Source organism: Protopterus annectens, chromosome 6.part0, assembly GCF_019279795.1.
Source record: "Protopterus annectens isolate FY-2018-M chromosome 6.part0, PAN1.0, whole genome shotgun sequence".
NCBI classification, from domain to species: domain Eukaryota; kingdom Metazoa; phylum Chordata; order Ceratodontiformes; family Protopteridae; genus Protopterus; species Protopterus annectens.
The window spans coordinates 401,728,409-401,753,678 of record NC_056737.1 but is presented as its reverse complement, the minus strand read 5'-3'; the positions used below and the strand labels follow the sequence as shown (position 1 = coordinate 401,753,678).

The window sequence follows — 25,270 nt, the reverse complement described above, 5'->3', positions numbered from 1 at the left end:
TCCATCACCTGATTCTGCTCATTAGATAATTTTTGGACCAATTTCAATGGTGATACTGCCACTGCAATACCATATTAACTGGTTAAGGAAACTCCTCACAAGGCTTACTATCCTCCCAGAAAACTGACTCTCCTTTTCCTGGATCTCTGACCAGCCTAGTTCATTTTGTCACTCCAGTAATTATTTCCCTCTGGCATTAACATTAACATAAGCAGCTTTGTGAAAATGATCACAGATTTCCTATAACGCAACAGTATGAAGCATTTTTCCACCCGTGTATAAGAGAGAAATTACCCAATTCATTGCACCTATACTCCTGCAGGGGACTTTGATGAGCAACTCATTATGTGCACCTTAATGTCTGCAGCTTTAAAAGTCTGCTGCACAGATTTCCAGATGACATTACCTTCAAGCACCGTACCATCAAGATGTCTTTCACTCCCTTCAACATTTTATTGATCCCACCTATACCACCTGAGTAATCCCCCCTACACTTTCAAATGACAACTATTCAAGATGAGAGGGTTTCCATGGTACAGGTACATTTCCTGAGCAAGCTGTCCAGCTTATTACACTGCCCTGCTTTTATAGTCACATTCACCCTCCCCGCCATTTCTTTGCCCATCATTTAAGACCCCCCCCATGGCCAAAGGGCTTCAGATGCAACCACCACCCACAAAAACACACTATCTGATCCCACTGAAAGGGTGGTATGATGAGGTCATTCTAACATGTTTCAAACAGTAGCAGTCACTCTCTGAATATGGGGTGCTTGTATGCTCATGTGAATTTATAGAACCTCTTTACAGATGGTCTAGACTTACTGGGAGATATTCACTGGCAATGAAACGTAACAGAGCACACATAATTTTAATGGTTAGTATCATACCTAAGAATGAAAGAAATAAAGTCACCTCTCTACTCCAGCAGCAGTTGTTTAACCTTGTTTAAGGCCTCTGAGTTTGCTGAGTAAATAGTTTTAATGCAGACATAATGAGAAAGCACAAGACTCTTCAAATTTGAAAATCAATAGATTACTTATAAAGAAAGCAAGGCAGCTCCTACAAAGGGCATGAACCCCAATTTTGTCACCGATATAGCCAGACCAGAAATGCCTTTGACACACAACTAAATTCAAATTACAAATATTGGTAGAACTGCGTACATTGGAAAGAGGATTTTATTTTGAATACTCTTGCAAGAAAGAGACGTGCCAGGAAACCTTTGAAGCTTAAAATGCCTTTCATTGTAATATGCTTTCTCAAACAAATACTTCAGTAATGTGGAGTACTATAAATATCAGAGGTCAGTAGAAAATACAATTATATGCAGAGCAGTGGTTCTTTTCCGTAAGATGTCATACATAATTATGAACCCCTCTACTTTGAAAAATAAATTGCCACTGTAAAAGCAACACAGTCAATGCCAAAATTCACTGTTAATACCATTAAAGTGATTCTGCAGAGGGACTCCTGCTCTCTGCACTCCTACAACTGTGTACCAACTCAAGAGTGTCACACATTGGAGTAGGGGGAACAGTCTGAAGTACCACAACTTCAGATTTAGCTTACTCAGGTTTAAAATATAATTTTTAGTGTACTTCCAGTTCACACCCATACCTGCTGATGGTGTTCAGAACTGTTTTTGGGTCTGGCTTCTTTAAGTGACCTACCAGTAAACAGTAGACATTATTAGTAAGGGCAGAGAGTTGTTAACAAAATGACACTAAAATTGTGAGTCTAGCGTGACTTGCAGTGTAGAAATTGATCTTTGTTTACCACTTATTATACTTATTTTCATATTTATCTTCATATTTTCATAACATTTTATTGAGGTGTATGGTGTGAAACATCAAAGTGGGAGATAGGACAATTCATTGAAAATGCTGGTTTATATCCCACTACACTGGAAATATTGCTAGTTGTTTGCAGTGGCAGCTGGTGACTTCAAATAAAAGGCGGGCTGCAGGAGACAGCTGAATTGGTGGGGCCAATGGGAAGGGGTGCAGCTAACTAGAAAGGGGTGGGGCTATGCTCAAAACCACAAAAACTGGAACTTTAATTAAATATGCTGCCCTAGGTGCCAGGCCATCATTATGAGAGTCCAATCAAGACAAAATGAAGTGTAGAAGACCAGCTTACTTAATATCAAGATGGAAACAAAAAAGTTGTGAGGAATGAAAAAATAAATTAATTTTTAAATACATTATTGGAATGCCAGTCAAAACCAAGTATAAAAAAAAAAGCAGCACTTCACTCAAACCACTTCTCGTTGCACTAAAGTTCTAATTATAATTTATATTCAGCTTTATAAAAGTACCAATTATAATTTATATTCAGCTTTATAAAAGTAACAAGTAACATGCTGAAAGTAGCAATCTCTGTGATACCCCCACTTGTAAAAATGTTTCTTATGCAAAACAGACCTGCTGCCTGACAACAACAATCTACTTGTTTCATGGGGAAAACATGATCAAAGTAAAAAATGAACAGCAAACAAGAAACAAGCTCAAGATAAATTGCTTAAAGGATTACTGCACAGGTTATGGACCCCACATGATAGACTGGCATTCTATTTAGTTTACGGGTAAAGCCTGCAAAGATGACTGCAAGTCTTCAACAAATGTAATGAACTTCTGAAAATACTGTAATCCTGTCCTTTATTACAAATACTGTCATGTGCATTTCAATACCTAAGGCTTATACATTATCTAGTTACGGAAATATTTTCTGCATGGCAACAACAAAAAGGCTTTTAATGTTGGTAATTCTTTAACAGTATGCTTATTAAAGCTTACTTGCATCTTACAATCTCAGAAAAGCTTACCTGATGGTCATTAAAGCATTGCTACTTAAACACAGAGCAACAGACACTGCAACAGCATGCATTTTCTGAATAATAAAGTTATGTTCAGAGATGATCTTATGTATGATTTTATGGGCACCACATAAAAAAGTAATAATTTTCTGGAGCTAAAGCAGCTACTGATTTATTTCCTGTAACTTCCTCAGAAATACACAATGCAATGTCAGCAAGCTTGCTAGGCTTATGGTAAACAAATTCATAGGAATTCTTATAAAATGAAGCACAGAAAGGCATCTTTATTTGCACAACTGAAAAGAAATTCAAATATAAAAGAAAAATGTTTTAATATAAAAATACATACATATAATAAACAGATTTTAAATAATAGGCTCGTGCATTGATAATATGTACATTACATGCTGCTTTGGCACTGATTATTATATGTAAGTCAAGCCTTTTCTGATAAAAAATATCTTATGCATTATTACATGAGCTGCAGTGCTGAATGCAGTAAAATAAGGTTTGCATAATTTTTTACTGTGCACAGGTTGGGGTTTACCTTACTTCAAGAGATAATGTCATCTATTTTTTCTAGCAGTCTTATTTAAGTAGAACAAGCCCACCTACCTCACCATACTCATGGATAGTAATCCTGTCCCTAACTCTAACATTACACATTAACTTATGAAAATCTCTTTCTCTAAGAATACCACTACACAAGATACTCAGACATACGTACCTATGTATCAAACATGCACAATACCTCTATATCCCCTAATGTAACCGTTTACACTATACTTATAACACAAGCACTTGCACAAAGACTCATAATCACTCTCAACAAAAATCCTCAGCACTCTGTCACTGTTACTAAATTTGACCACCTCATTCACACAGTGCAGAGCATTCAAACACATCACTAAATGTATCTCCTTACCTAGCCATTACTCTAACCCTAACTTGGAAACGCTTGCACATGCTCATCAACACGCAAACACCACTAACTCTGTTATCTTACTAAGCCCTTAGACTGTCCATCACACACAAACACAGACCCACCCCAGCAAATTTACTGTACACAAAAACCTTTGAACTGACAGATTGTAGTGCAGATTTCACTGTGTTCGAGAGTACTGTTAAAAAAAAAAACTAATTACACTGACATCTGTACATAGCTGGGCCCAACACCTACCTAATAACTTCACTTATTAAAAAGTGACTGTCCGTCTCCGTCACAAGAAAGGAACTCTTTCTTTTCCTATCTGTCTGACTCGGTGACTGCTCGTAAGCAAGGCAACAGGCAAGCAAGCCGAAAAAAACAAAGTTGTTTATTTATTTTATGTTACTCACCAACAGAGCATCATAGCAAATAATCTAAGTACTGTGCTACAGGCCTACTACTGTTTCTCTCTCCTTTTCAAGAAGAGAGCGAGAACCAATTAGTAGCCATCCAGCCGTCCACGTCATGTACATGACTGCGGACGTGGCAGTCCGACCCCCCCTTCTACTTTACTGTGCGGTTAAATCTGCATAGACCTCTGGGCATCACACTGATGCCTTCTCATTAATCTGAACTGCTTTTACAGCAGTCTAGATTGACAGAAACACTAATAAAAAAAATAAAAACAAACCCGGAACTCGACGAGCATGCGCAGTTCGAGTTCTGGGACTTTCCGAGTCGGTTGGACTCACTTAGAGCACAACAAACAAACAAACAAAACACTTAAATACATTTATTTTATTTTTTTATTGAAAGTAAAATGTCCACACTTAAATCTTTTTGCTGGGAGGGCTGCAGTCCAATGGCACAAGCCGCCACTGGTTGTTTGTTAGCAATTATGAAAAAAAGCACTATTTCCATATGTACTTAATACTTCAAAAAACAAGTGACTTACAAATTGTTGCAATACATTAGGTAACACCTTAGATCTTGTTAAAAAAAACTGTCTTTGATATTTGTACTGTAAGTTTCACATCTTGACAGAAATCCAGTATTATTTGTATTGTTAAGTATACAATTAAACATATGCTTTCATATTTCTGTAACTATCTCAGTATACATGCACCTATACAGAAATTTCTTGTCATTTGAAAGCTTATGTCTAGTTAAGAAAATGCTCTGACAAAATGTGTAGGTTGTATACTTTTGAATATGAAACGTTGTTTGTGAAAGTTTAAAAAATGTAACTTGTAATTTATGTGCATTATACTAGATTACAGAATTTATGGAAAAGGCTATGAATGCTCTTACTATTTTCACTGTAAAGAATACTTCTTACTAATAACACTGCTATTTATACAGTTTTAATAGCTTTTACTTTTTGCAAAATGTTTACATTTGCTTTTTCTTAAGCTTTTTAAGTGTATTTTTCAGAAAATACTCTGGAATGCAAGATTTGTGTAGGCTGCTACAGGTGTGACATTCCACACCATATAGGTGTTCATGAGTTATTATACAATGACTGGCTATTAGTATTCAAAAACATGCATGCTGATTGGCCAGTCCAACCAGCACGCCCATTGTAAATCCCACAATATACCAACGGAAAAAGGTCCAGTCACCCGGACTTCTTTCCATTTGTATATTACAGAACTTTTTTTTTTTTTCAACAAAAACTTTAAAAAGCCTATAGTCCATACTCCTGACATACCCGAAAGGCAGCATGGAGGAAATACAAAGAAAATCAGGCACGTTATTTAAAACTAAAGACACGTAACTGATTTTCTTTGCATTTCCTCCATTCTCTCTCTCTTTCCTACCCTTAAAGTAGCCCAAACTTTTTTTATTAATAATAAAAAAAAAAAAAAAAAAAAAAGAAAAAAAAGAAAACCAAAACAGAGCAACGGAGACTTTCTTTTCTCAGTTACTTTCTTTTCAAAGCATTGATATACTGGGTAGGGAACGCAAGTCCCATACGCATGTGCAGTACATCAGAACAACACAGCAGTATACCACCAGCCGCAAAAGAACAGTAACGCACTGTTATTCAAAGACATTATTTAAGAAAAGCAAGTATTTTTTTTAGGTTCATAGGTGGGTACTAGGCTATCTGCCCGAAGGCATTTATAAGCCTAGCCAGAATGTGTTGGCTTTCGCCATCTATCCCTCCAGCACGTCCTATTTATTGTTGTGGTAAGGTTTAGATCCCTAGAGCGTGTGGCTCGAGAGGATAAGGTTTTCTTTAGGTGGAGCATGTCCATCAATTCTGGGTTGGACATGGCCATGTATGTCAGGCAGAGATCACCTTTGAGTAGGCGGTATGCAACCGAGTACAACTGGAGTTTCTTCAGTCGAACTGCATAGGGCATCTGTTTGAGGCCATTGATCCTCTTGGTGAGGTCCTTCTGTGGTCTTTCTAGCTGTTGCAGGTGTCTTGTAAGGTACATCCCAAAAGGGGCATTGTACTCTATGATGGGTCTGATGAGTGATGAGTGATGAGTGGAGGGGCACAATGACCTCTTTTGATCTGGATACAAACCCTTTTGTGATTAGGTGGGCCACACAGAAGGATTTTCTAACCATTTTGGCAATGTGACTATCAAAGGTGAGATTACTATCTACTTGGGTCCCCAGATCCCTTATTATGTCTTCCGTATTTAGGGGACTGCCACCTATGTGGTAGTTTGTGGGTACTTTGTTTTTTCCAAAGGGGATGACTATGCACTTTTTGGCATTTAACTTGAGGTCGTGATTTTGACACCAGGTATCAGTCTCAGTGAGACCCTTCTGGAGGATGTCTGTGTCAGATGGAGAGTCAGTTATAGCCCCTAGCTTATAGTCGTCTGCAAACTTGGTCAGCCATAGTCTTCCTTTGCTAGCCTGTACCTCTGAGAAGTATATGCCGAACAGGAGGGGTCCTAGGACTGAGCCCTGGGAAACACCACTTGTAACCAGTTTAGAGATGAACCTAGCCCCCGTAACTGTCACCATGTGGGTTCTGTCCGTGAGCCAGTTGGCAACCCATCTTGTGACGAAGGGGTTTATGTTCAGGCTGGTGAGCTTGTCTATAATACCAGAATGGGGAATGGTGTCGAAGGCCTTAGCGAGGTCTAGGTAGGCTGTGTGTACCACCTTTCCCTTGTCTATAGCCTTGGTAACTGTCTCAAAGAAGTCCACTAGGTTTAGGAGGCATGATCTGCCCTTAACAAAGCCAAACTGGGTAGGGTCCAGTGTTTGGAGGTTCCCAATGTCTCTGTTAATGAGTTCCATGATGATGCACTCCATAGCCTTGCAGACCAAGCTATTCAGGCTTATAGGGCGATAGTTCCCAGGGTCTGTTGTGGCTCCACCTTTGTGGAGCAGGATAACCGTTGCTGTGCGCCATTCTATGGGTATTGTAGCCTGTGGAGAGGCTGAGGTTGAACAGTGTGTTTACGTGAGGGGTTAGTTCTTCTTTGAGCTCGTGTAGGATGGAGCCTGGGGCAGTGTCTGGTCCCACTGATGCTGAGTTTTTGGCTTACATTCTTCTGGTATGGTTATGGGTCCTTCTGGGGGTGAGATGGGGGTGAAGTTTGCACTGAGCCTGTCTGCCAGGATGTTGATGATATCGGTCGGTTCAGTGTATTTTGTGCCATTCTGCACTAACTCTGAGCAGATCTGAGCATTGCCACTTAGATTCTTGACATAGCTAAAGAATGCCTTCTGGTTATCTTTGGAGTCCTTGGCAATTTTTCTTTCAAAGCTCGCCTTAGATGATTTTATGAGGGATCATAGTTTCTTGCTGATACTGATCAGGGATGTCTTCCCTTCTTTGGATTTTACTCTTTTCTGTACTAGTTTCCTCCTTCTATTGTATAGCTTGTTTATGGCAGGAGTCCACCAGACTGGTTTCCTTTTCTTGGAGGAGTGAGTCTTGGTTTTGCTTGGGATGGCATGATCCATGCATTCTTGTAGCTGCCCGTAGAATGCATTAGTAAAGGATTTTGCAGCTTGGACAATGTTATCCTTCAGCATGGGGGATTTGAAACTTTCCACCTCGGTCTTAAGTAACATGAAGTTTGCTTTTGAAAAGTTTTTCATGGTGGCTTTCTTGTCCGGGGGAGGGGGCAGAATATGGATATCCAAAGTGATTTGTTTATGGTCAGATCTAACCAGCGAGGGGTTGACCTCTGGTGTGGAACACCAGTCGCCCATGTTGGTGATGACCAGGTCCAATATGCTGTCACCTCTGGTGGGAGTGTTGACCAGTTGAGCCAGGGCATTTGAGTTTATAAATTCTAGGAAAAGTTGGGCAAGGGAGTTAGTACTTGAGTAGTTCTCCCAGTTAATGTTTGGGTAATTGAAATCACCCAATACTAGGGTGTTTGGTAGGACCTTTATGTTTCCCAGTGTTTCCAGAAATGCGGAATGGGGGTCCTGGGACATGGGTGATCTGTAGCAAGCTACAATTTGAACTGCAGTTTTTCCCATTGTTAGTTGCACGTGGATGATCTCTGACGCATCGTGCTGTGCCACTAACCTGGAGGTGTGGGTATCCTTGATGAATATGGATAAGCCCCCACCTTTTGTATTTCAGTTTGGGTTCTGTGGGCGAAATGTATGGTATGAGTTGTAACCTGGTAGTGCTGGTGTGCTCTCTGGAGCCTTAAACCAGGTTTCTGTTACTGCACATACATCGATTTTCTCCATACTGAGGAGTGCCTCGAGTGCGTGCATTTTGAGGTTTAAATTTGAGGTTTTCTTAAATAATGTCATTGTACAATAGCAATAACTACCGCCAACTAAAATACAGCGTTTTTCTTCTGATCTTCAGACTTCTTCAGACATCAGTTGGCGTTTAACGCTCTTTTTACATTCTAAATAAACGCTTGTGATTTTATATGACTGGACGGTGGTTTTGCGCTCCTCACAGTGCTTTCGATTGTTTATTGGTGTTATTCGCACTGTTCTTTCCTTTTTGGATTATATATATATATATATATATATATATATAAATATATAGAAACAGTATGAAAAAACGGTTGGTGCCCAAAAGCAAACTAGTAATCCAAACCAAAGAGACACCAAGGATCCACAGGCACTAAGCGTTTTAATGATAGACAGGAACCAGCACGAACATATAACAATGTGAAAGCACACCAAATACAATAAACGTTTCATAAAATCTCGTTTTCGTCACCAACTTCTTCAGATAGCAATTAGTCTTCCATCAATCCTCTAAACTTATAGGGCTAGCAATTAGTTGTCATCCAATGAAATTTGAATTCAGTTAAGTGAATATTTAAAGGTTTATACATTGCAAATGTGTGCACAATGAATGTAAGAGATATAGGATGAAAGTAAATGTTAATGCTTTTAAAAAGGTTGGCTGCAATTTAATCTTAAAACATTAAGTATATATAAAAGTTGTATAAATATAATGAAATATAAAGTTAAATATAATGAAATATAAAATTAGCACACATACTTTAAAATTGTAGTACACATACACCCTCTAGTGGTTTGTGTTGGTATATGCCTGTCAGCATTACAAATCCATATAAGAAAAGAAGTTTGAAAATAGTTTAAAACTATCTCAATTGAGTTTAAAAAAATAAATAAATAAGTAACTCTTATAGTAATTTTAAATGCAACCAAAAGATAGATGTGATTTTTCTTCATAGCTTAGCAGATCTTAATTTGAGTACTGGACCCAGGGAAATCATGTCATTCCGACCTGGGAACCTAGTGGATTCTAGTACAATTTGCCAAAACAATTCCCTGTATTCAACCCGTGTCTCCCACATTCCTCCCCTAGGGTCAATTTCCACCACTTCTAAAACAAAAAACTGGTATTTTGCTTTTGTACAAATACAAGTGTGTTTGTACAATGCATTACTGTCCTTCTTGGTCCTGATATCGTAAAGGTGTTCATAGATCATTTGTTTCAACTTTCTTTCACTTTTACCAATATAAAAAGACCCACATTCTTTACATATCGATAAATATATAATTCCTTTTGTATTACAATTCAAGTAAAGTTTCTTTTTCCTTGCCTCTAGGTAGTAACTCTCACCAGTTTTTAAATGAGTGCAAAAATTACATGTTCCACATTTCACATATACAATCTTTTATTTGAAAGCCTATTGGTATCAAATTTCTTGAACCCTTCTCTATTAGGTTTTATGGTTTTACCCGGTAAACATATTTTAAATTGTCATCAAAAAATGTGTTGAGGTCAGATATTTTGGCAAAATTTCCCCACTCTTTATCTATTATTTTCCTTATCAGGCCAGATTGGCCATTGTATGTTGTTATAATACCTCCACTGTACGTGTCTGTTGAATTCACTTTACAAGGCATTGCTTTAGCACAGTACCTATAATTGGGGCAAACCTGGTGTTCCTACCATGTATTACTTCAGAATTTCATCAAAGAAACTACCAGGGTAACCACGATTTGGAAAGTTTGCAAGGCCCCTGCACCCCCTACACCACGCTACTTATACTAACTCAGAGATCGCACTACAGTGGAGAAAAGGGTATATTCCCTCACCCCTACTGTACCGTCCTTCAGTGATGTGTAATTCGCAAAAGTACATTTTCGTTTAAATCCACTTTCGATGAAGTGGGTTCATACAGTTCTAAATTCATTGTGTGATAAAGTGTAATTCTGCCAACATTTCCTCGAAGTATTCTAACCCATACATATATATAAAGATCTATAACGTCCAAAGTACCAAAGGATATATATATATATATGAATGATCTAACTTCCCTAATAAATATATATACACATACACGTGTGTGTGTGTGTGTGTGTGTGTGTGTGTGTATACATATATATATATATATATAATATATAATAACGTATATATAGTGCCCTAATGACTACAATAGGACCTGTCCATTCCTGAAACACTATGGGAGAAGGATCCAAACCTACTCTGAAAGGAGAAAGAATGAAGAAAGAGGGCTAGGAAAAAGAAAGAGTGCGAATGCACACCTACCCTGATTACAGGTTGTCATGCACACTTTTAATGAAAATGAGGGCCAAAACCAGGAGAGGGAGACTTAGACAGATCCATAGGCTGAGGCCTGCGGCAGGTGAGAGGATGTTTGCATCTTGTGAGGACAGATTAATAGATGAATGATGCTAGTTAACTCTACTGGATAGAACTCATGGAACAGTGAGTTGTTGGAGATGAAACATGTGGAGAACTACAAAACAGTGGCACTCAAAACCTGTGGATTCATTGAACAGGTTGTAAAATTTAGGCCTTCATCTGGGAATCCACTATGAAGAATGTATACTCAACTTGTTTAACTGCGACTCTTTTCACCTAAATTGAACTGCCAGTTAATTGCCTGAACTGAGCTGTGAGTTACTGTACCAGCTACATTATATGCAAAATTTGCTATCAAAAGATTTTGTCTGTATAAATTTGTAGTAAAGTCATGTGCCTCCTCTATGTTGATTTAATACAGTGTGTGTGTGTGTGTGTGTGTGTGTGTGTGTGTGTGTGGTTTCTGAGGGTATTCAACCCACTTTTTTCCCCCTTTTCTACATGGGGTTGTGGCGTTGTGTCAAGTGTCACCATATCTCTCGATTCAGTGCCACTGCTGTCTGAATGCACTCTTTTCCTCACTATCACAATCCTGCTGATTGGCATATGCTGATATTATGATCAGTGCCCTGTCCTTACAATGGAGTCTGATTGCCATGACTCTATCACTTATTCTGATGACATTCCTTCACTGTCATCTGAAGCATCTCCCCTCACCACAATTCTCACATCACTTCTAGTCTATCATCCTTTTCAGCAGAAGACTCTAGATCCCAAGCTAAATGGCTTTGCTGCACTGCCTTTCCGTCTTATCTCCTGGATAAATAGGATGTCCAACCTCCTCCTTACCATGATGGCATCCACTTTCAAGTTGAGTCCTGACAATGAGCCTACAGTGAGTGTAGCAATTCTTAGTTCATGTTTGGCAGGTTCATTGGTTTTATGTTCAGATTTTGTTCAACAGAGCTATCCCTGGTAACCCAAGCTGGACAATTGGACACCAGCCAGCCAGTAGCTTATTGACCCAGGGTTGCTGGACTTCATGGTGGGCACATACTGGCCAACAGGGACACCCCTCCCTTTGTCAGCATCGGTCCCTGGTGTAGGTCAGAGTAGGACTGGTCCTTAACCAACTTATCATTAGTAACTACCCATGCCCATTTTGAAGACATTAGTCAACATGACCGAATAACCTAGAGCCAATTTTTACACCATCAAGTGGCTAGCCCCGAAACAATGCACAGTCTGTGATTGATCTCTGTTCTGATCCATCATCTGACAATATGTGTGTGCAAGCTTGTGTATGAACACACACATATACATACAAACATAGATTCACAGATACAGAGCAAATCAGATTACATAAATCACAAAAACATGTTTTGGAAGAACATGATAATCAAATTAAATCACTTATGATGTCACAGATTTATCACAGTATTGTCTCACCTGGTTCTTCTTCATTAGTAACTGCACTGCCTGGAGGTTCTGGCCATAGTCTCTAGATTCAGCTTGTGGCAATCTTTCTTCCACCCACAACTGTAAGGCAAAACAAAATAACTTATTTATGTACAAATGCTGGTAGATATTACACAAGATTAACAAACTGCTTAAGTGACTCATAATACAGGTTATTGTTTTATATGGTAAGCTCCAGGGTGTAGTGTAAACTTGTCTCATATACAATGCCATTAAATAGGCTATTTGTTGCTTTAGCCTACAGAACAATGGTCAGTCACTGCTTATTCAAGACATGTGAACATATGAGGCCTGCTGAAAAAAGACCACAATCTGTTTACTTCACTGATTACTGTGATAATCTCCCATCTCATTGGGTAAGCTCACTGGAGAAACCAACACTTGTCACGAGTGACTCAGAAACAATGTTTGGTTAAGTGATTTTCTCAGAGTCACACAGTAGGCAATTGAAGGTTATGACAAGAAATCCTTTGTCTGACAAAACACTTCTATTCATTCCACGCACACTTACAGACCTCATTCTTCCTTCAGGGACTACAGTGGAAGTCAATTTATTTCAACTATATACCACCTTTTCAGGGAAAAAAGAAAGTACATTTGTACATGTTTCTTGCAATAACCTGTGATTGTTAAGAAACAATTAATGTAATATAAAACATAACATATGGGTTTAGCCACCCTCTATGTCTCATCTCCCAGATGGATTTTATCCAAGTGGTGACTGTCTTGACAGGAACCAAACTGGGTCTTTCATCAAGCAAGGCAATGAAGTAGATGGCGCAATGCTTTGTTTTATATACTTAGTTGTTAATAACAGTAAAACAAAAGTAACAGTACACTAGCCAAACATTCTGTTGTGTGTGCTGAATTTACTAAGTTTACATTCTTGGTTCTCGAACAAATACAAATCTTTCCTTATGTAAGGGAGTGGCAGAACAAACTACTTCACTGGGAAATGTTCTGACAACTCAAGCTTGATGCTACTAACTTTCCCGGTTTAAACAACAGTATTTATATCAATAGTGAATTAAAAAGAAGAGCCAGCAGATTATGATTTCATTGTATTTAACAGTTTTTGTTTCAGTGTTTATTCTTTCTGTTTCAGGTTCATATAGCAAGGTACAGACTTGCTCTTAGCGCTGTTCACTTTATTTTTTGTTCTGCAGTGATGTCAGCATTACTAGGTGGTGATTGGTTGATAGTGGATGTGTGTCTACTTCATTCAGGTTTTAAACGGCTTTTACAAGCGTTGTATTCACAGTTCTGATGATGTCTTACATATACAAATGAAAGCGTTAAACTGTTGATGGTTTTTGTTTTTGACATTAAATGTGTTCTGCAATTAGTTTTGAGTTCAGTGGTTGATTTACTGGAAGTTTTGCCGTTATTAGTTATTGTTTTTCCCAGTACAGGAACTTCACGTGTCTTTTTTTTCTTTGATATACTTAGCTGTTCCTCATTCTCTCGTTGTGTTTTTTAAAAGAATAAAACAGGTAGGCCCATCGAGTCCACAATATACTTTAAGAGAAATGCAAAAATACAAATACAAAGGTCATCAAAGAGTCAGAAAAAAACCTGCAATAAGTATGTAGCATTTCCAACAGTGGAGGGAGGGAAGGAGCTTTGTTGTTACGGTGAAGTCTTCTTGAAGGTCTAACATATTGTACCTTACCTATGGGGTGGGGGTAGTCATACTTCTCAAGCTGGAAACATCAAAAATCTGGACAAAGGCCCATGAAAAGTAGGTAAAACTGGCCAAAAATCTGTACACTGGCTAACATAAAATTTGCATACATAATTAAATAATCCTGCCCACCCCAATGGAATTGTGGGATGCCAACATTCAAACACAAATTGAAGAACAGACAAAATATTAAACACAAAATATAACCAGAACAATAGTGTTCTACTTATATTAACATTTGAACTTGTAACAACTGCATCATTGTGTTTTGCTGGGGTCTTAGATATGCAGTTCATTTGCTTGGCCCGTACCTTTAAAACTCTGCAACCCTCAAGCCCAGTCATCATCATGCATCATGGATGTACTAGGGTAACAACCATCTGGGCTTTTAAAGCCTAGCCATTCAACCCAACCCAACTACATGGACTATGATAGAATCATACTGGTACCTGTGGTGCAATGACTTGGATGTGTGTGCAACTTGGTGGATCGTGGCTCCAGATAAGCACAGATGGCTATACTGTACTGTACCACACAGGTGGCCCATGGCACCATGTCAGCATAAGCCACCTTTATACAACATGACAAGGTATCAAAGCACATGACAACACAGACCAATGTTACCATAAAAGATGCACTAACACAGCACATCTAAAAGTGATCACCAAATGTTAGTTTCCATTAAAAGTTCCAGTTTCCTTCTGCAATCTGAAATACAAAGGTCACATGTAAATTACTACCCACTTTGCTTACATTACAGGTATTCATATCATTCTGTAACTCGTTACTACCTTTGCTACCTCTCGTATAAAAATAAATACAATTGAAATATTGTTTTTTTATTTTGTTTTATACATTTGTTAACAGGGCAAGTCTACTGTATGCAAGCTTTTCAGGGGCCAGTGGACAACACATTTGTGATGTCTTGTTAAGTGATGAGTCATTCTGTATGCAAATGGAAGAGGAAAGAAGGAATCAAACACTATTTTGGATACAGAAAGCTCCTCATTAACAGCTCAGAGCCTTATTCTTCTGTACTACTTCCCAAACCTTTTATGTATTGTACATGACATATATGCTGCTAAAACCTGCAACCATAAAAAAACAAAAACTGACACATTTTACAATTACCATTATTAAATATATATGCATTTTTTTTATATATATATATATATATATATATATATATATATATATATATATATATATATATATATATATATGCACTTTTTAATCTTTTACATTCTGCTCTTAAAAATGATGACAGTCTAGTAATAAACGTAGAAACCGACCTCTGTTGGTATCAATTAGGACAGAACTGAGGAGGGTTGTACTGGACAGAGCAGGACTTCATTAAGACTTTCAACATAAAATAAAGTAAAATCAGACCATAAAAGGATTGAACTTACTGCCTAAAGAAAACTGAAGGGACTGTCAGTCATGTAAAATTACAGAAGGGAACTTGACAACCCAAATATGGCTTGCCTCACATTTTTTATGTTATAGATCCCTGAAGCAACTTCCTGCCAGGTGTCAGGAGACCAAGGAAATAAAAGATCCCCCCAAATAGTCACTACAAATTCAACAGCCAGATATTTGTACTTCTCTGTTAAGTGCAACTAAATAAATGATGATGCACATAAAAACAGCAGCACCAGTAAAGTGCATGGAACCAAATTAAATCCTTACAATGAAATACTCTGTTTGAGACCCAATGCCTTTGTATGTAGGGCTGCCACCTTTTCAAAAGCCCAAAGTGGGACATTTTTACCCACAGCTACCGCAAAGGCTCATAATTTACCTCTTGGCCAAAATAAATACTTTTTAAGATAGAATTTGAATTGCTTACATAAAATACTTGTGTGTTTTTGAAACAATTAATATTTTTATGTAACCACCAAAGGAAATTGTGAGAATATTATTTGCACTAAAAATATCAAATGTCATCAGATTTTCATGTACTTCCGAAAGGATATAATTACCCAAATAGGAATTGTCCTGCATAAAGAGTGACAGGCAGTAATCAATAAAACTATCAATTTGCCCAGCCAGAGAGGAAAAATTGAAGCAATTCACACCTGCTGCTCTGCATACAAGAAAAAGCAAAGCCATGATGGCATTAAAAATGAGTAAAAAAAAAAAGTTTACCATGCTAAGCATATAGTTATATTATAAGACATGTCAGTAAAAATAAAACAAAGAAAAGGAAAAAAAACATACAACAGCAGCTGCTAATAGTCGGTCCCCAATACAGCAACAAATAAAATAAATCATATAAAGACCAGTTAACGTGGCCAAGAACATAAAATTCGAAAAAGGTTTAATAACAAATTCCAATAAAAACCATTAAAAGCTATAATATAAATGGATAAGCACTTTTGCATTGATATACACAATGCTTCTTCAGAACCATAAAACAAACAAGAATCTCATTCAATTAAAAATAGTTTTCATCCAATAACATTAATTTAGAAAGTCCACATCTCCACTGATTATGATTAGACATTAGTCCATTCATTAAGTTAACCAAGCAGCAGCCAATCAGATATTCTATATGAGTAAAACTCAAACCTTTTTCACAATAGTTTTGCAGTATAGTTACATCAACGGAATATTCTAAATAATCAAAATTACATTCATAAGGCCATCATCTGTATGTAATGAAAGCATAGGGTTGAAAAACAACAATCTCCTTTTAATAGTATTCTTATAAAAGTTCTTGTCAATATTGCACAACTCTGAAGAATTCAGCTATTCAAAAGGCCAGTTCATCCATCAGCTAAGCAGAGTGACAACTAATCAAAAAACTCCACTATTATCCTCGCCTCTATCCATGGGGTATGAAGAGTCAATTCATTAAAGCAGCAAAATTAAAGTAGTTCACATTGTCACTCCACTTTTAATGTTTTTTTATTGGAATTTTTTATTACATTTTTTTTTAAAAAGCTGGTCTTTACTTGATTTACTTCATGTCAGTAAAAATGAGCATGAAATTTTATTCTAATGGTAGTGAAAGTTTGTAGAAAAATAGGTTTCATCAGTAAATCTATTATTATCTACCTCTGAGTACATCACCAAGCATTATCACTCACTTGACATTAATGCACAAAAAAGTTTAAAATACCATGTTGACTAGATGACTGTTTATGACATTTCCAAAATTAAGATGTTTATATTTACAGTCTGGTTTAATTTTATTATACCCATAATTTAAATCAGGTAGGCAACCTGATCACACTAACAGGCACACAAGTGACCAGTACTCATCAACATAATAAGCATCGAGAAGTACGTTTTTGTGCAAGACTGATCCCCGTAACCTGCCATCTGTTCACTAAAGTCACCAATATCCCACTTGTACAGTAAATCCAAAACCATAAGACAGGGCACCCTCAACAGGACGTTCGCTACTTCCTCAAATCATGACATCTTATCAGTCAAATACGGTATAGTGTTAAAAAGTCATTTTACCTTCAGGTAATGGAATGCCAATAAGAATACATGAAGGGCTTCTTATCTAGTATGCCATCTGTCCCAAATCCACAGCAAATATGTGTAATACAAGCAACGTCATTCTCCAGACTGGGGACTTTATAATAGGACTACACAAACTGGTGAGGGCAACCCTGTAACAAAGCATAACTCATCAGTCCATGCTAAACCAGTAATTAGGGAAGAAGGAAGGACCAAGAAACATCACTTGATAACTGCCAAAATGGCAGTGCAGAAGTTAGAACCCACAATGAAGAAAGAATGGGTAAAGGGGCAGGGTGGACATGACTTTAGTTAACCATACACATAGACAGACACATACAAGGAAGGAAATGTCTCAAATGTTTGGTTTAACAATTATGCGTGGAGAAAAAAGCAAAAAGTACACAGAAAATTACCAGTATCGGGAGTAAGGGATCTCTCAAATATGGGCCGGGAAAATCTGAAGGACCCAACATCAAAACATAATAAAATTATGAGCCTATGTTTTAGCATGTACTGGAAATGAACTGCGCCATAAACCTGGACAATATACATGCAACACTGATTAATCTGTTACAACGAATGTTATCTCCTTAGAGACACAATTCTGTCTGGTCAGTGTTGACAAGGAACAGTCTGCCAAAGCTATCTACACCTGTTTCCCAAATTATTTTTTCCAGTTTTACCCTCTTCATCATGAACTTCACAGCTCAATTTTAAGGCCCAGAAGCTACACTACAGGACAAAGTCACACAACCAAAATATCCTGAAACTCTAAGCTCAAACTTTACCCTTGTGTCATCAAATGTGCACATGACTATAAAAAAATGTAAATGAAATCGGGATAAAGGGGCCAGTCAGGAATTCATGGCACCCTATTATTTTGAGTCCAAAACCATAAAATACCGAGGAATTCAGTACAGCTGAGAAGTATGGGGGGGGGGGTCACAGTAAACCATAGCATCTGGGTAGATTCCCAAGCAGGAGTAGAATTCATGTGAGGAGAGGAAGTGTTTTTCTGCTTTCTTAAACAACAGTCTAGTAAATTTTGTATTAGACTGACTATACTGTCAATGTAAAAGTATTTGCAGGAGTAAAATGTGTTGATTTTATCATCATCAAACTTAGTCAACTAAATTTTATCATTAGCAAACATGCCGAAACCTGAGCTGCCAACCTGATTATCACACTACATCATCTGACATTTAGAGTATTTTTCAGGGGGAACCACACCTTCCTGCTGCCACCCCTCTCCCCAAATTATCTGATGTCACACCAACACAGAAAAAAACATACATTCCCTTTCCTTTGAGTCTGTGTGACCTTGGATTTTGTATATTTAAAAATCGGGGTTTGTGAGGACATGCAAGAAAGCACAGCCCTCCAGAAAAATACTGACAGTGAAGTTTAACTAGATTTAATGTACTAAGATGGACAGCGGTAAGATCATCCACAGCAGACTGTGTATGATTTAATGTACTAAGATGGACAGCGGTAAGAATATCCACAGCAGACTGTGTATGATTTAATGTACTAAGATGGACACAGGTAAGATTATCCACAGCAGACTGTGTATGATTTAATGTACTAAGATGGACAGATGTAAGATTATCCACAGCAGACTGTGTATGATTTAATGTACTAAGATGGACACAGGTAAGATTATCCACAGCAGACTGTGTATGATTTAATGTACTAAGATGGACAGCGGTAAGATCATCCACAGCAGACTGTGTATGATTTAATGTACTAAGATGGACAGAGGTAAGATTATCCACAGCAGACTGTGTATGATTTAATGTACTAAGATGGACAGCGGTAAGATCATCCACAGCAGACTGTGTATGATTTAATGTACTAAGATGGACAGAGGTAAGATTATCCAGAGCAGACTGTGTATGATTTAATGTACTAAGATGGACAGCGGTAAGAATATCCACAGCAGACTGTGTATGATTTAATGTACTAAGATGGACACAGGTAAGATTATCCACAGCAGACTGTGTATGATTTAATGTACTAAGATGGACAGGTGTAAGATTATCCACAGCAGACTGTGTATGATTTAATGTACTAAGGTGGACAGAGGTAAGATTATCCAGAGCAGACTGTGTATGATTTAATGTACTAAGATGGACAGCGGTAAGAATATCCACAGCAGACTGTGTATGATTTAATGTACTAAGATGGACACAGGTAAGATTATCCACAGCAGACTGTGTATGATTTAATGTACTAAGATGGACAGAGGTAAGATTATCCACAGCAGACTGTGTATGATTTAATGTACTAAGATGGACAGAGGTAAGATTATCCACAGCAGGCTGTGTATGATTTAATGTACTAAGATGGACAGAGGTAAGATTATCCACAGCAGACTGTGTATGATTTAATGTACTAAGATGGACAGCGGTAAGAATATCCACAGCAGACTGTGTATGATTTAATGTACTAAGATGTACACAGGTAAGATTATCCACAGCAGACTGTGTATGATTTAATGTACTAAGATGGACAGGTGTAAGATTATCCACAGCAGACTGTGTATGATTTAATGTATTAAGATGGACAGAGGTAAGATTATCCAGAGCAGACTGTGTATGATTTAATGTACTAAGATGGACAGCGGTAAGAATATCCACAGCAGACTGTGTATGATTTAATGTACTAAGATGGACACAGGTAAGATTATCCACAGCAGACTGTGTATGATTTAACATACTAAGATGGACAGCAGTAAGATTATCCACAGCAGACTGTGTATGATTTAATGTACTAAGACGGACAGCGGTAAGAATATCCACAGCAGACTGTGTATGATTTAATGTACTAAGATGGACACAGGTAAGATTATCCACAGCAGACTGTGTATGATTTAATGTACTAAGATGGACAGAGGTAAGATTATCCAGAGCAGACTGTGTATGATTTAATGTACTAAGATGGACAGCGGTAAGAATATCCACAGCAGACTGTGTATGATTTAATGTACTAAGATGGACACAGGTAAGATTATCCACAGCAGACTGTGTATGATTTAATGTACTAAGATGGACAGCGGTAAGATTATCCACAGCAGACTGTGTATGATTTAATGTACTAAGACGGACACAGGTAAGATTATCCACAGCAGACTGTGTATGATTTAATGTACTAAGATGGACAGGTGTAAGATTATCCACAGCAGACTGTGTATGATTTAATGTACTAAGATGGACAGCGGTAAGAATATCCACAGCAGACTGTGTATGATTTAATGTACTAAGATGGACACAGGTAAGATTATCCACAGCAGACTGTGTATGATTTAATGTACTAAGATGGACAGGTGTAAGATTATCCACAGCAGACTGTGTATGATTTAATGTACTAAGATGGACAGAGGTAAGATTATCCACAACAGACTGTGTATAATTTTACATAGTAAGATGGACACAGGTAAGATTATCCACAGCAGACTGTGTATGATTTAATGTACTAAGATGGACACAGGTAAGATTATCCACAGCAGACTGTGTATGATTTACTGTACTAAGATGGACAGGTGTAAGATTATCCACAGCAGACTGTGTATGATTTAATGTACTATGATGGACAGCGGTAAGAATATCCACAGCAGACTGTGTATGATTTAATGTACTAAGATGGACACAGATAAGATTATCCACAGCAGACTGTGTATGATTTAATGTACTAAGATGGACACAGGTAAGATTATCCACAGCAGACTGTGTATGATTTAATGTACTAAGATGGACAGGTGTAAGATTATCCACAGCAGACTGTGTATGATTTAATGTACTACGATGGACAGCGGTAAGAATATCCACAGCAGACTGTGTATGATTTAATGTACTAAGATGGACAGGTGTAAGATTATCCACAGCAGACTGTGTATGATTTAATGTACTAAGATGGACAGCGGTAAGAATATCCACAGCAGACTGTGTATGATTTAATGTACTAAGATGGACACAGGTAAGATTATCCACAGCAGACTGTGTATGATTTAATGTACTAAGATGGACACAGGTAAGATTATCCACAGCAGACTGTGTATGATTTAATGTACTAAGAAGGACAGGGGTAAGAATATCCACAGCAGACTGTGTATGATTTAATGTACTAAGATGGACACAGGTAAGATTATCCACAGCAGACTGTGTATGATTTAATGTACTAAGATGGACAGAGGTAAGATTATCCACAGCAGGCTGTGTATGATTTAATGTACTAAGATGGACAGCGGTAAGAATATCCACAGCAGACTGTGTATGATTTAATGTATTAAGATGGACAGCGGTAAGATTATCCACAGCAGACTGTGTATGATTTAATGTACTAAGATGGACAGAGGTAAGATTATCCACAGCAGACTGTGTATGATTTAATGTACTAAGATGGACAGCGGTAAGAATATCCAGAGCAGACTGTGTATGATTTAATGTACTAAGATGGACAGCGGTAAGAATATCCACAGCAGACTGTGTATGATTTAATGTACTAAGATGGACACAGGTAAGATTATCCACAGCAGACTGTGTATGATTTAATGTACTAAGATGGACAGCGGTAAGATTATCCACAGCAGGCTGTGTATGATTTAATGTACTAAGATGGACAGAGGTAAGATTATCCACAGCAGGCTGTGTATGATTTAATGTACTAAGATGGACAGCGGTAAGAATATCCACAGCAGACTGTGTATGATTTAATGTACTAAGATGGACACAGGTAAGATTATCCACAGCAGGCTGTGTATGATTTAATGTACTAAGATGGACAGAGGTAAGATTATCCACAGCAGACTGTGTATGATTTAATGTACTAAGATGGACAGCGGTAAGAATATCCACATCAGACTGTGTATGATTTAACATACTAAGATGGACAGAGGTAAGATTATCCACAGCAGACTGTGTATGATTTAATGTACTAAGATGGACTGCGGTAAGAATATCCACAGCAGACTGTGTATGATTTAATGTACTAAGATGGACACAGGTAAGATTATCCGCAGCAGACTGTGTATGATTTAATGTACTAAGATGGACACAGGTAAGATTATCCGCAGCAGACTGTGTATGATTTAATGTACTAAGATGGACACAGGTAAGATTATCCGCAGCAGACTGTGTATGATTTAATGTACTAAGATGGACAGGTGTAAGATTATCCACAGCAGACTGTGTATGATTTAATGTACTAAGATGGACAGATGTAAGATTATCCACAGCAGACTGTGTATGATTTAATGTATTAAGATGGACAGCGGTAAGATTATCCGCAGCAGACTGTGTATGATTTAATGTATTAAGATGGACAGCGGTAAGATTATCCACAGCAGACTGTGTATGATTTAATGTACTAAGACGGACAGAGGTAAGATTATCCACAGCAGACTGTGTATGATTTAATGTACTAAGATGGACAGAGGTAAGGTTATCCGCAGCAGACTGTGTATGATTTAATGTACTAAGATGGACACAGGTAAGATTATCCACAGCAGGCTGTGTATGATTTAATGTACTAAGATGGACAGAGGTAAGATTATCCACAGCAGGCTGTGTATGATGGACAGCGGTAAGAATATCCACAGCAAACTGTGTATGATTTAATGTACTAAGATGGACACAGGTAAGATTATCCACAGCAGACTGTGTATGATTTAATTTACTAAGATGGACAGCGGTAAGATTATCCGCAGCAGACTGTGTATGATTTAACATACTAAGATGGACAGCAGTAAGATTATCCACAGCAGACTGTGTATGATTTAATGTACTAAGACGGACAGCGGTAAGAATATCCACAGCAGACTGCGTATGATTTAATGTACTAAGATGGACACAGGTAAGATTATCCACAGCAGACTGTGTAAGATTTAATGTACTAAGATGGACAGATGTAAGATTAGCCACAGCAGGCTGTGTATGATTTAATGTACTAAGATGGACAGTGGTAAGATTATCCACAGCAGACTGTGTATGATTTAATGTACTAAGATGGACAGCGGTAAGAATATCCACAGCAGACTGTGTATGATTTAATGTACTAAGATGGACAGAGGTAAGATTATCCACAACAGACTTTGTATAATTTTACATAGTAAGATGGACACAGGTAAGATTATCCACAGCAGACTGTGTATGATTTAATGTACTAAGATGGACAGCGGTAAGATTATCCACAGCAGACTGTGTATGATTTAATGTACTAAGATGGACACAGGTTAGATTATCCATAACACACTGTGTATTATTTAATGTACTAAGATGGACAGATGTAAGATTATCCACAGCAAACTGTGTACAATACATTTAAATTCTTCACTCAAGAAAGACCTATACTGGGGGCATGGCTAGGATGCTGATCTGATAGCTCACTTCATTTCAGCTCTCTTACCTCAATACAATTCCTGGCAGGAATTTTACAAAATAATATTTAATTTGAAGAAATATTTATTACTAACTTATTTCTAATAACTCTGAGCATCTATAAGAAAAATTTTATTGTCAGAACTTGAATAATTCCTGTCAAATTAATTACTGGAAATCAGCACCAATATCAGCTTTACAGCATGAGTCATCTAAGGAATACAGCACAAGACTCTTCTCTCAAAAAAGACCTGCAATCTCTCATTACAAATATACAGGAACTTACAATAAAAATCGACAAGATGGACAATAAAATAGATACTTTTAAAGAAAAGTGCTCACAACAACTGGAACAGCGTCAAGAAATGTTTACACAGCAGAAAGGACAGATATCACTTATAGGTTCATAGGTTCATACTAGGCTATCTGCCCTGGGGCAATTATAAGCCTAGCCTGATTCTGTATGGCTTACGCCACCCCTTGATTTGAGTATACTGTGTCCTTTTTAAGGTTTAGTTTACTGTGCCTCTGTCTAATAGTGACACGGGAGTAATCCCTGGAAAAAAAATATAAATCCTCATATCTGTAAAGCTCTTTCCAGTGGTGAGAATCAAACCTTACACCTTCGGGTTGAAAGGCATACACCTTAACCACTGTACCATTCAGCCTTTCAGGTGAAATGTTATTGAACAGTCATTAAGTGACATTGACACTAGAGTCCAAATAGAAGAACAACAAACTGAATTCTTACTTCAACAGAACACATATTTACTAGAAAAGCTTGATGATATGGAAAATCGAACAAGAAGAAATAATATTAGAATATATGGTCTACCAGAAAAATCTGAAGGGGACAATATAGGTTCATAGGTTGGTACTGAGCTATCTGCCCGAAGGCATATATTAGCCCAGCCACGTTGTGCGGTATTCACCGCCACTTTAGTAGTTCCCTAGACCCTTGTACTAGCAGCTAGTACCATTGGCCCCTATCTAGTAGTAATGTTGGTGTGATTCCCCAGTGTGAACTTTCTGTTACTCATCCACTCATCAAGGTTCCTCTTGAAGAGTGATAGTGAGGGGCTCTGTCTTATGTAGATCGGGACCCTGTTCCATAGTAAGGGAAGTCTCTGCGAAGGGAATCTATCCCTCCAGCATGTTCTATTCATTGTTGTATTGAGGTTTATATCCCTAGAGTGTGTAGCTCGAGTAGATTTGGTTTTGCTACGATGGAGCATGTTCAACAATTCTGGGTTGGACATGGCTCTGTACGTTAGACAGAGATCGCCTCTGAGAAAGCGGTATGCAACAGAGAACAGTCTTAGCTTTTTCAATCGTGCTGAATAGGGCAACTGTTTGTGGCCAGTAATTCTCTTGGTTAGGTACCTCTGTGGTCTCTCCAGCTGCTGGAGATATCTAGCCAGGTACATTCCATTGGTGCATTGTACTCAATAATAGGTCTGATGAGG

General features: G+C 37.8%; 1 protein-coding gene across 2 annotated transcripts in view; it reads right to left on the bottom strand.

Annotated features, from left to right (window-relative positions):
- Positions 1–25,270, bottom strand: part of LOC122804338 (spectrin beta chain, erythrocytic-like) — a 2,132,081-nt gene that overhangs the window by 658,191 nt on the left and 1,448,620 nt on the right. For both annotated transcript variants that reach the window (XM_044074141.1, XM_044074142.1), the window contains one exon: positions 12,240–12,329. In XM_044074141.1, the coding sequence (XP_043930076.1) occupies positions 12,240–12,329 (90 nt within the window). The remainder of the gene's footprint in view (positions 1–12,239; positions 12,330–25,270) is intronic.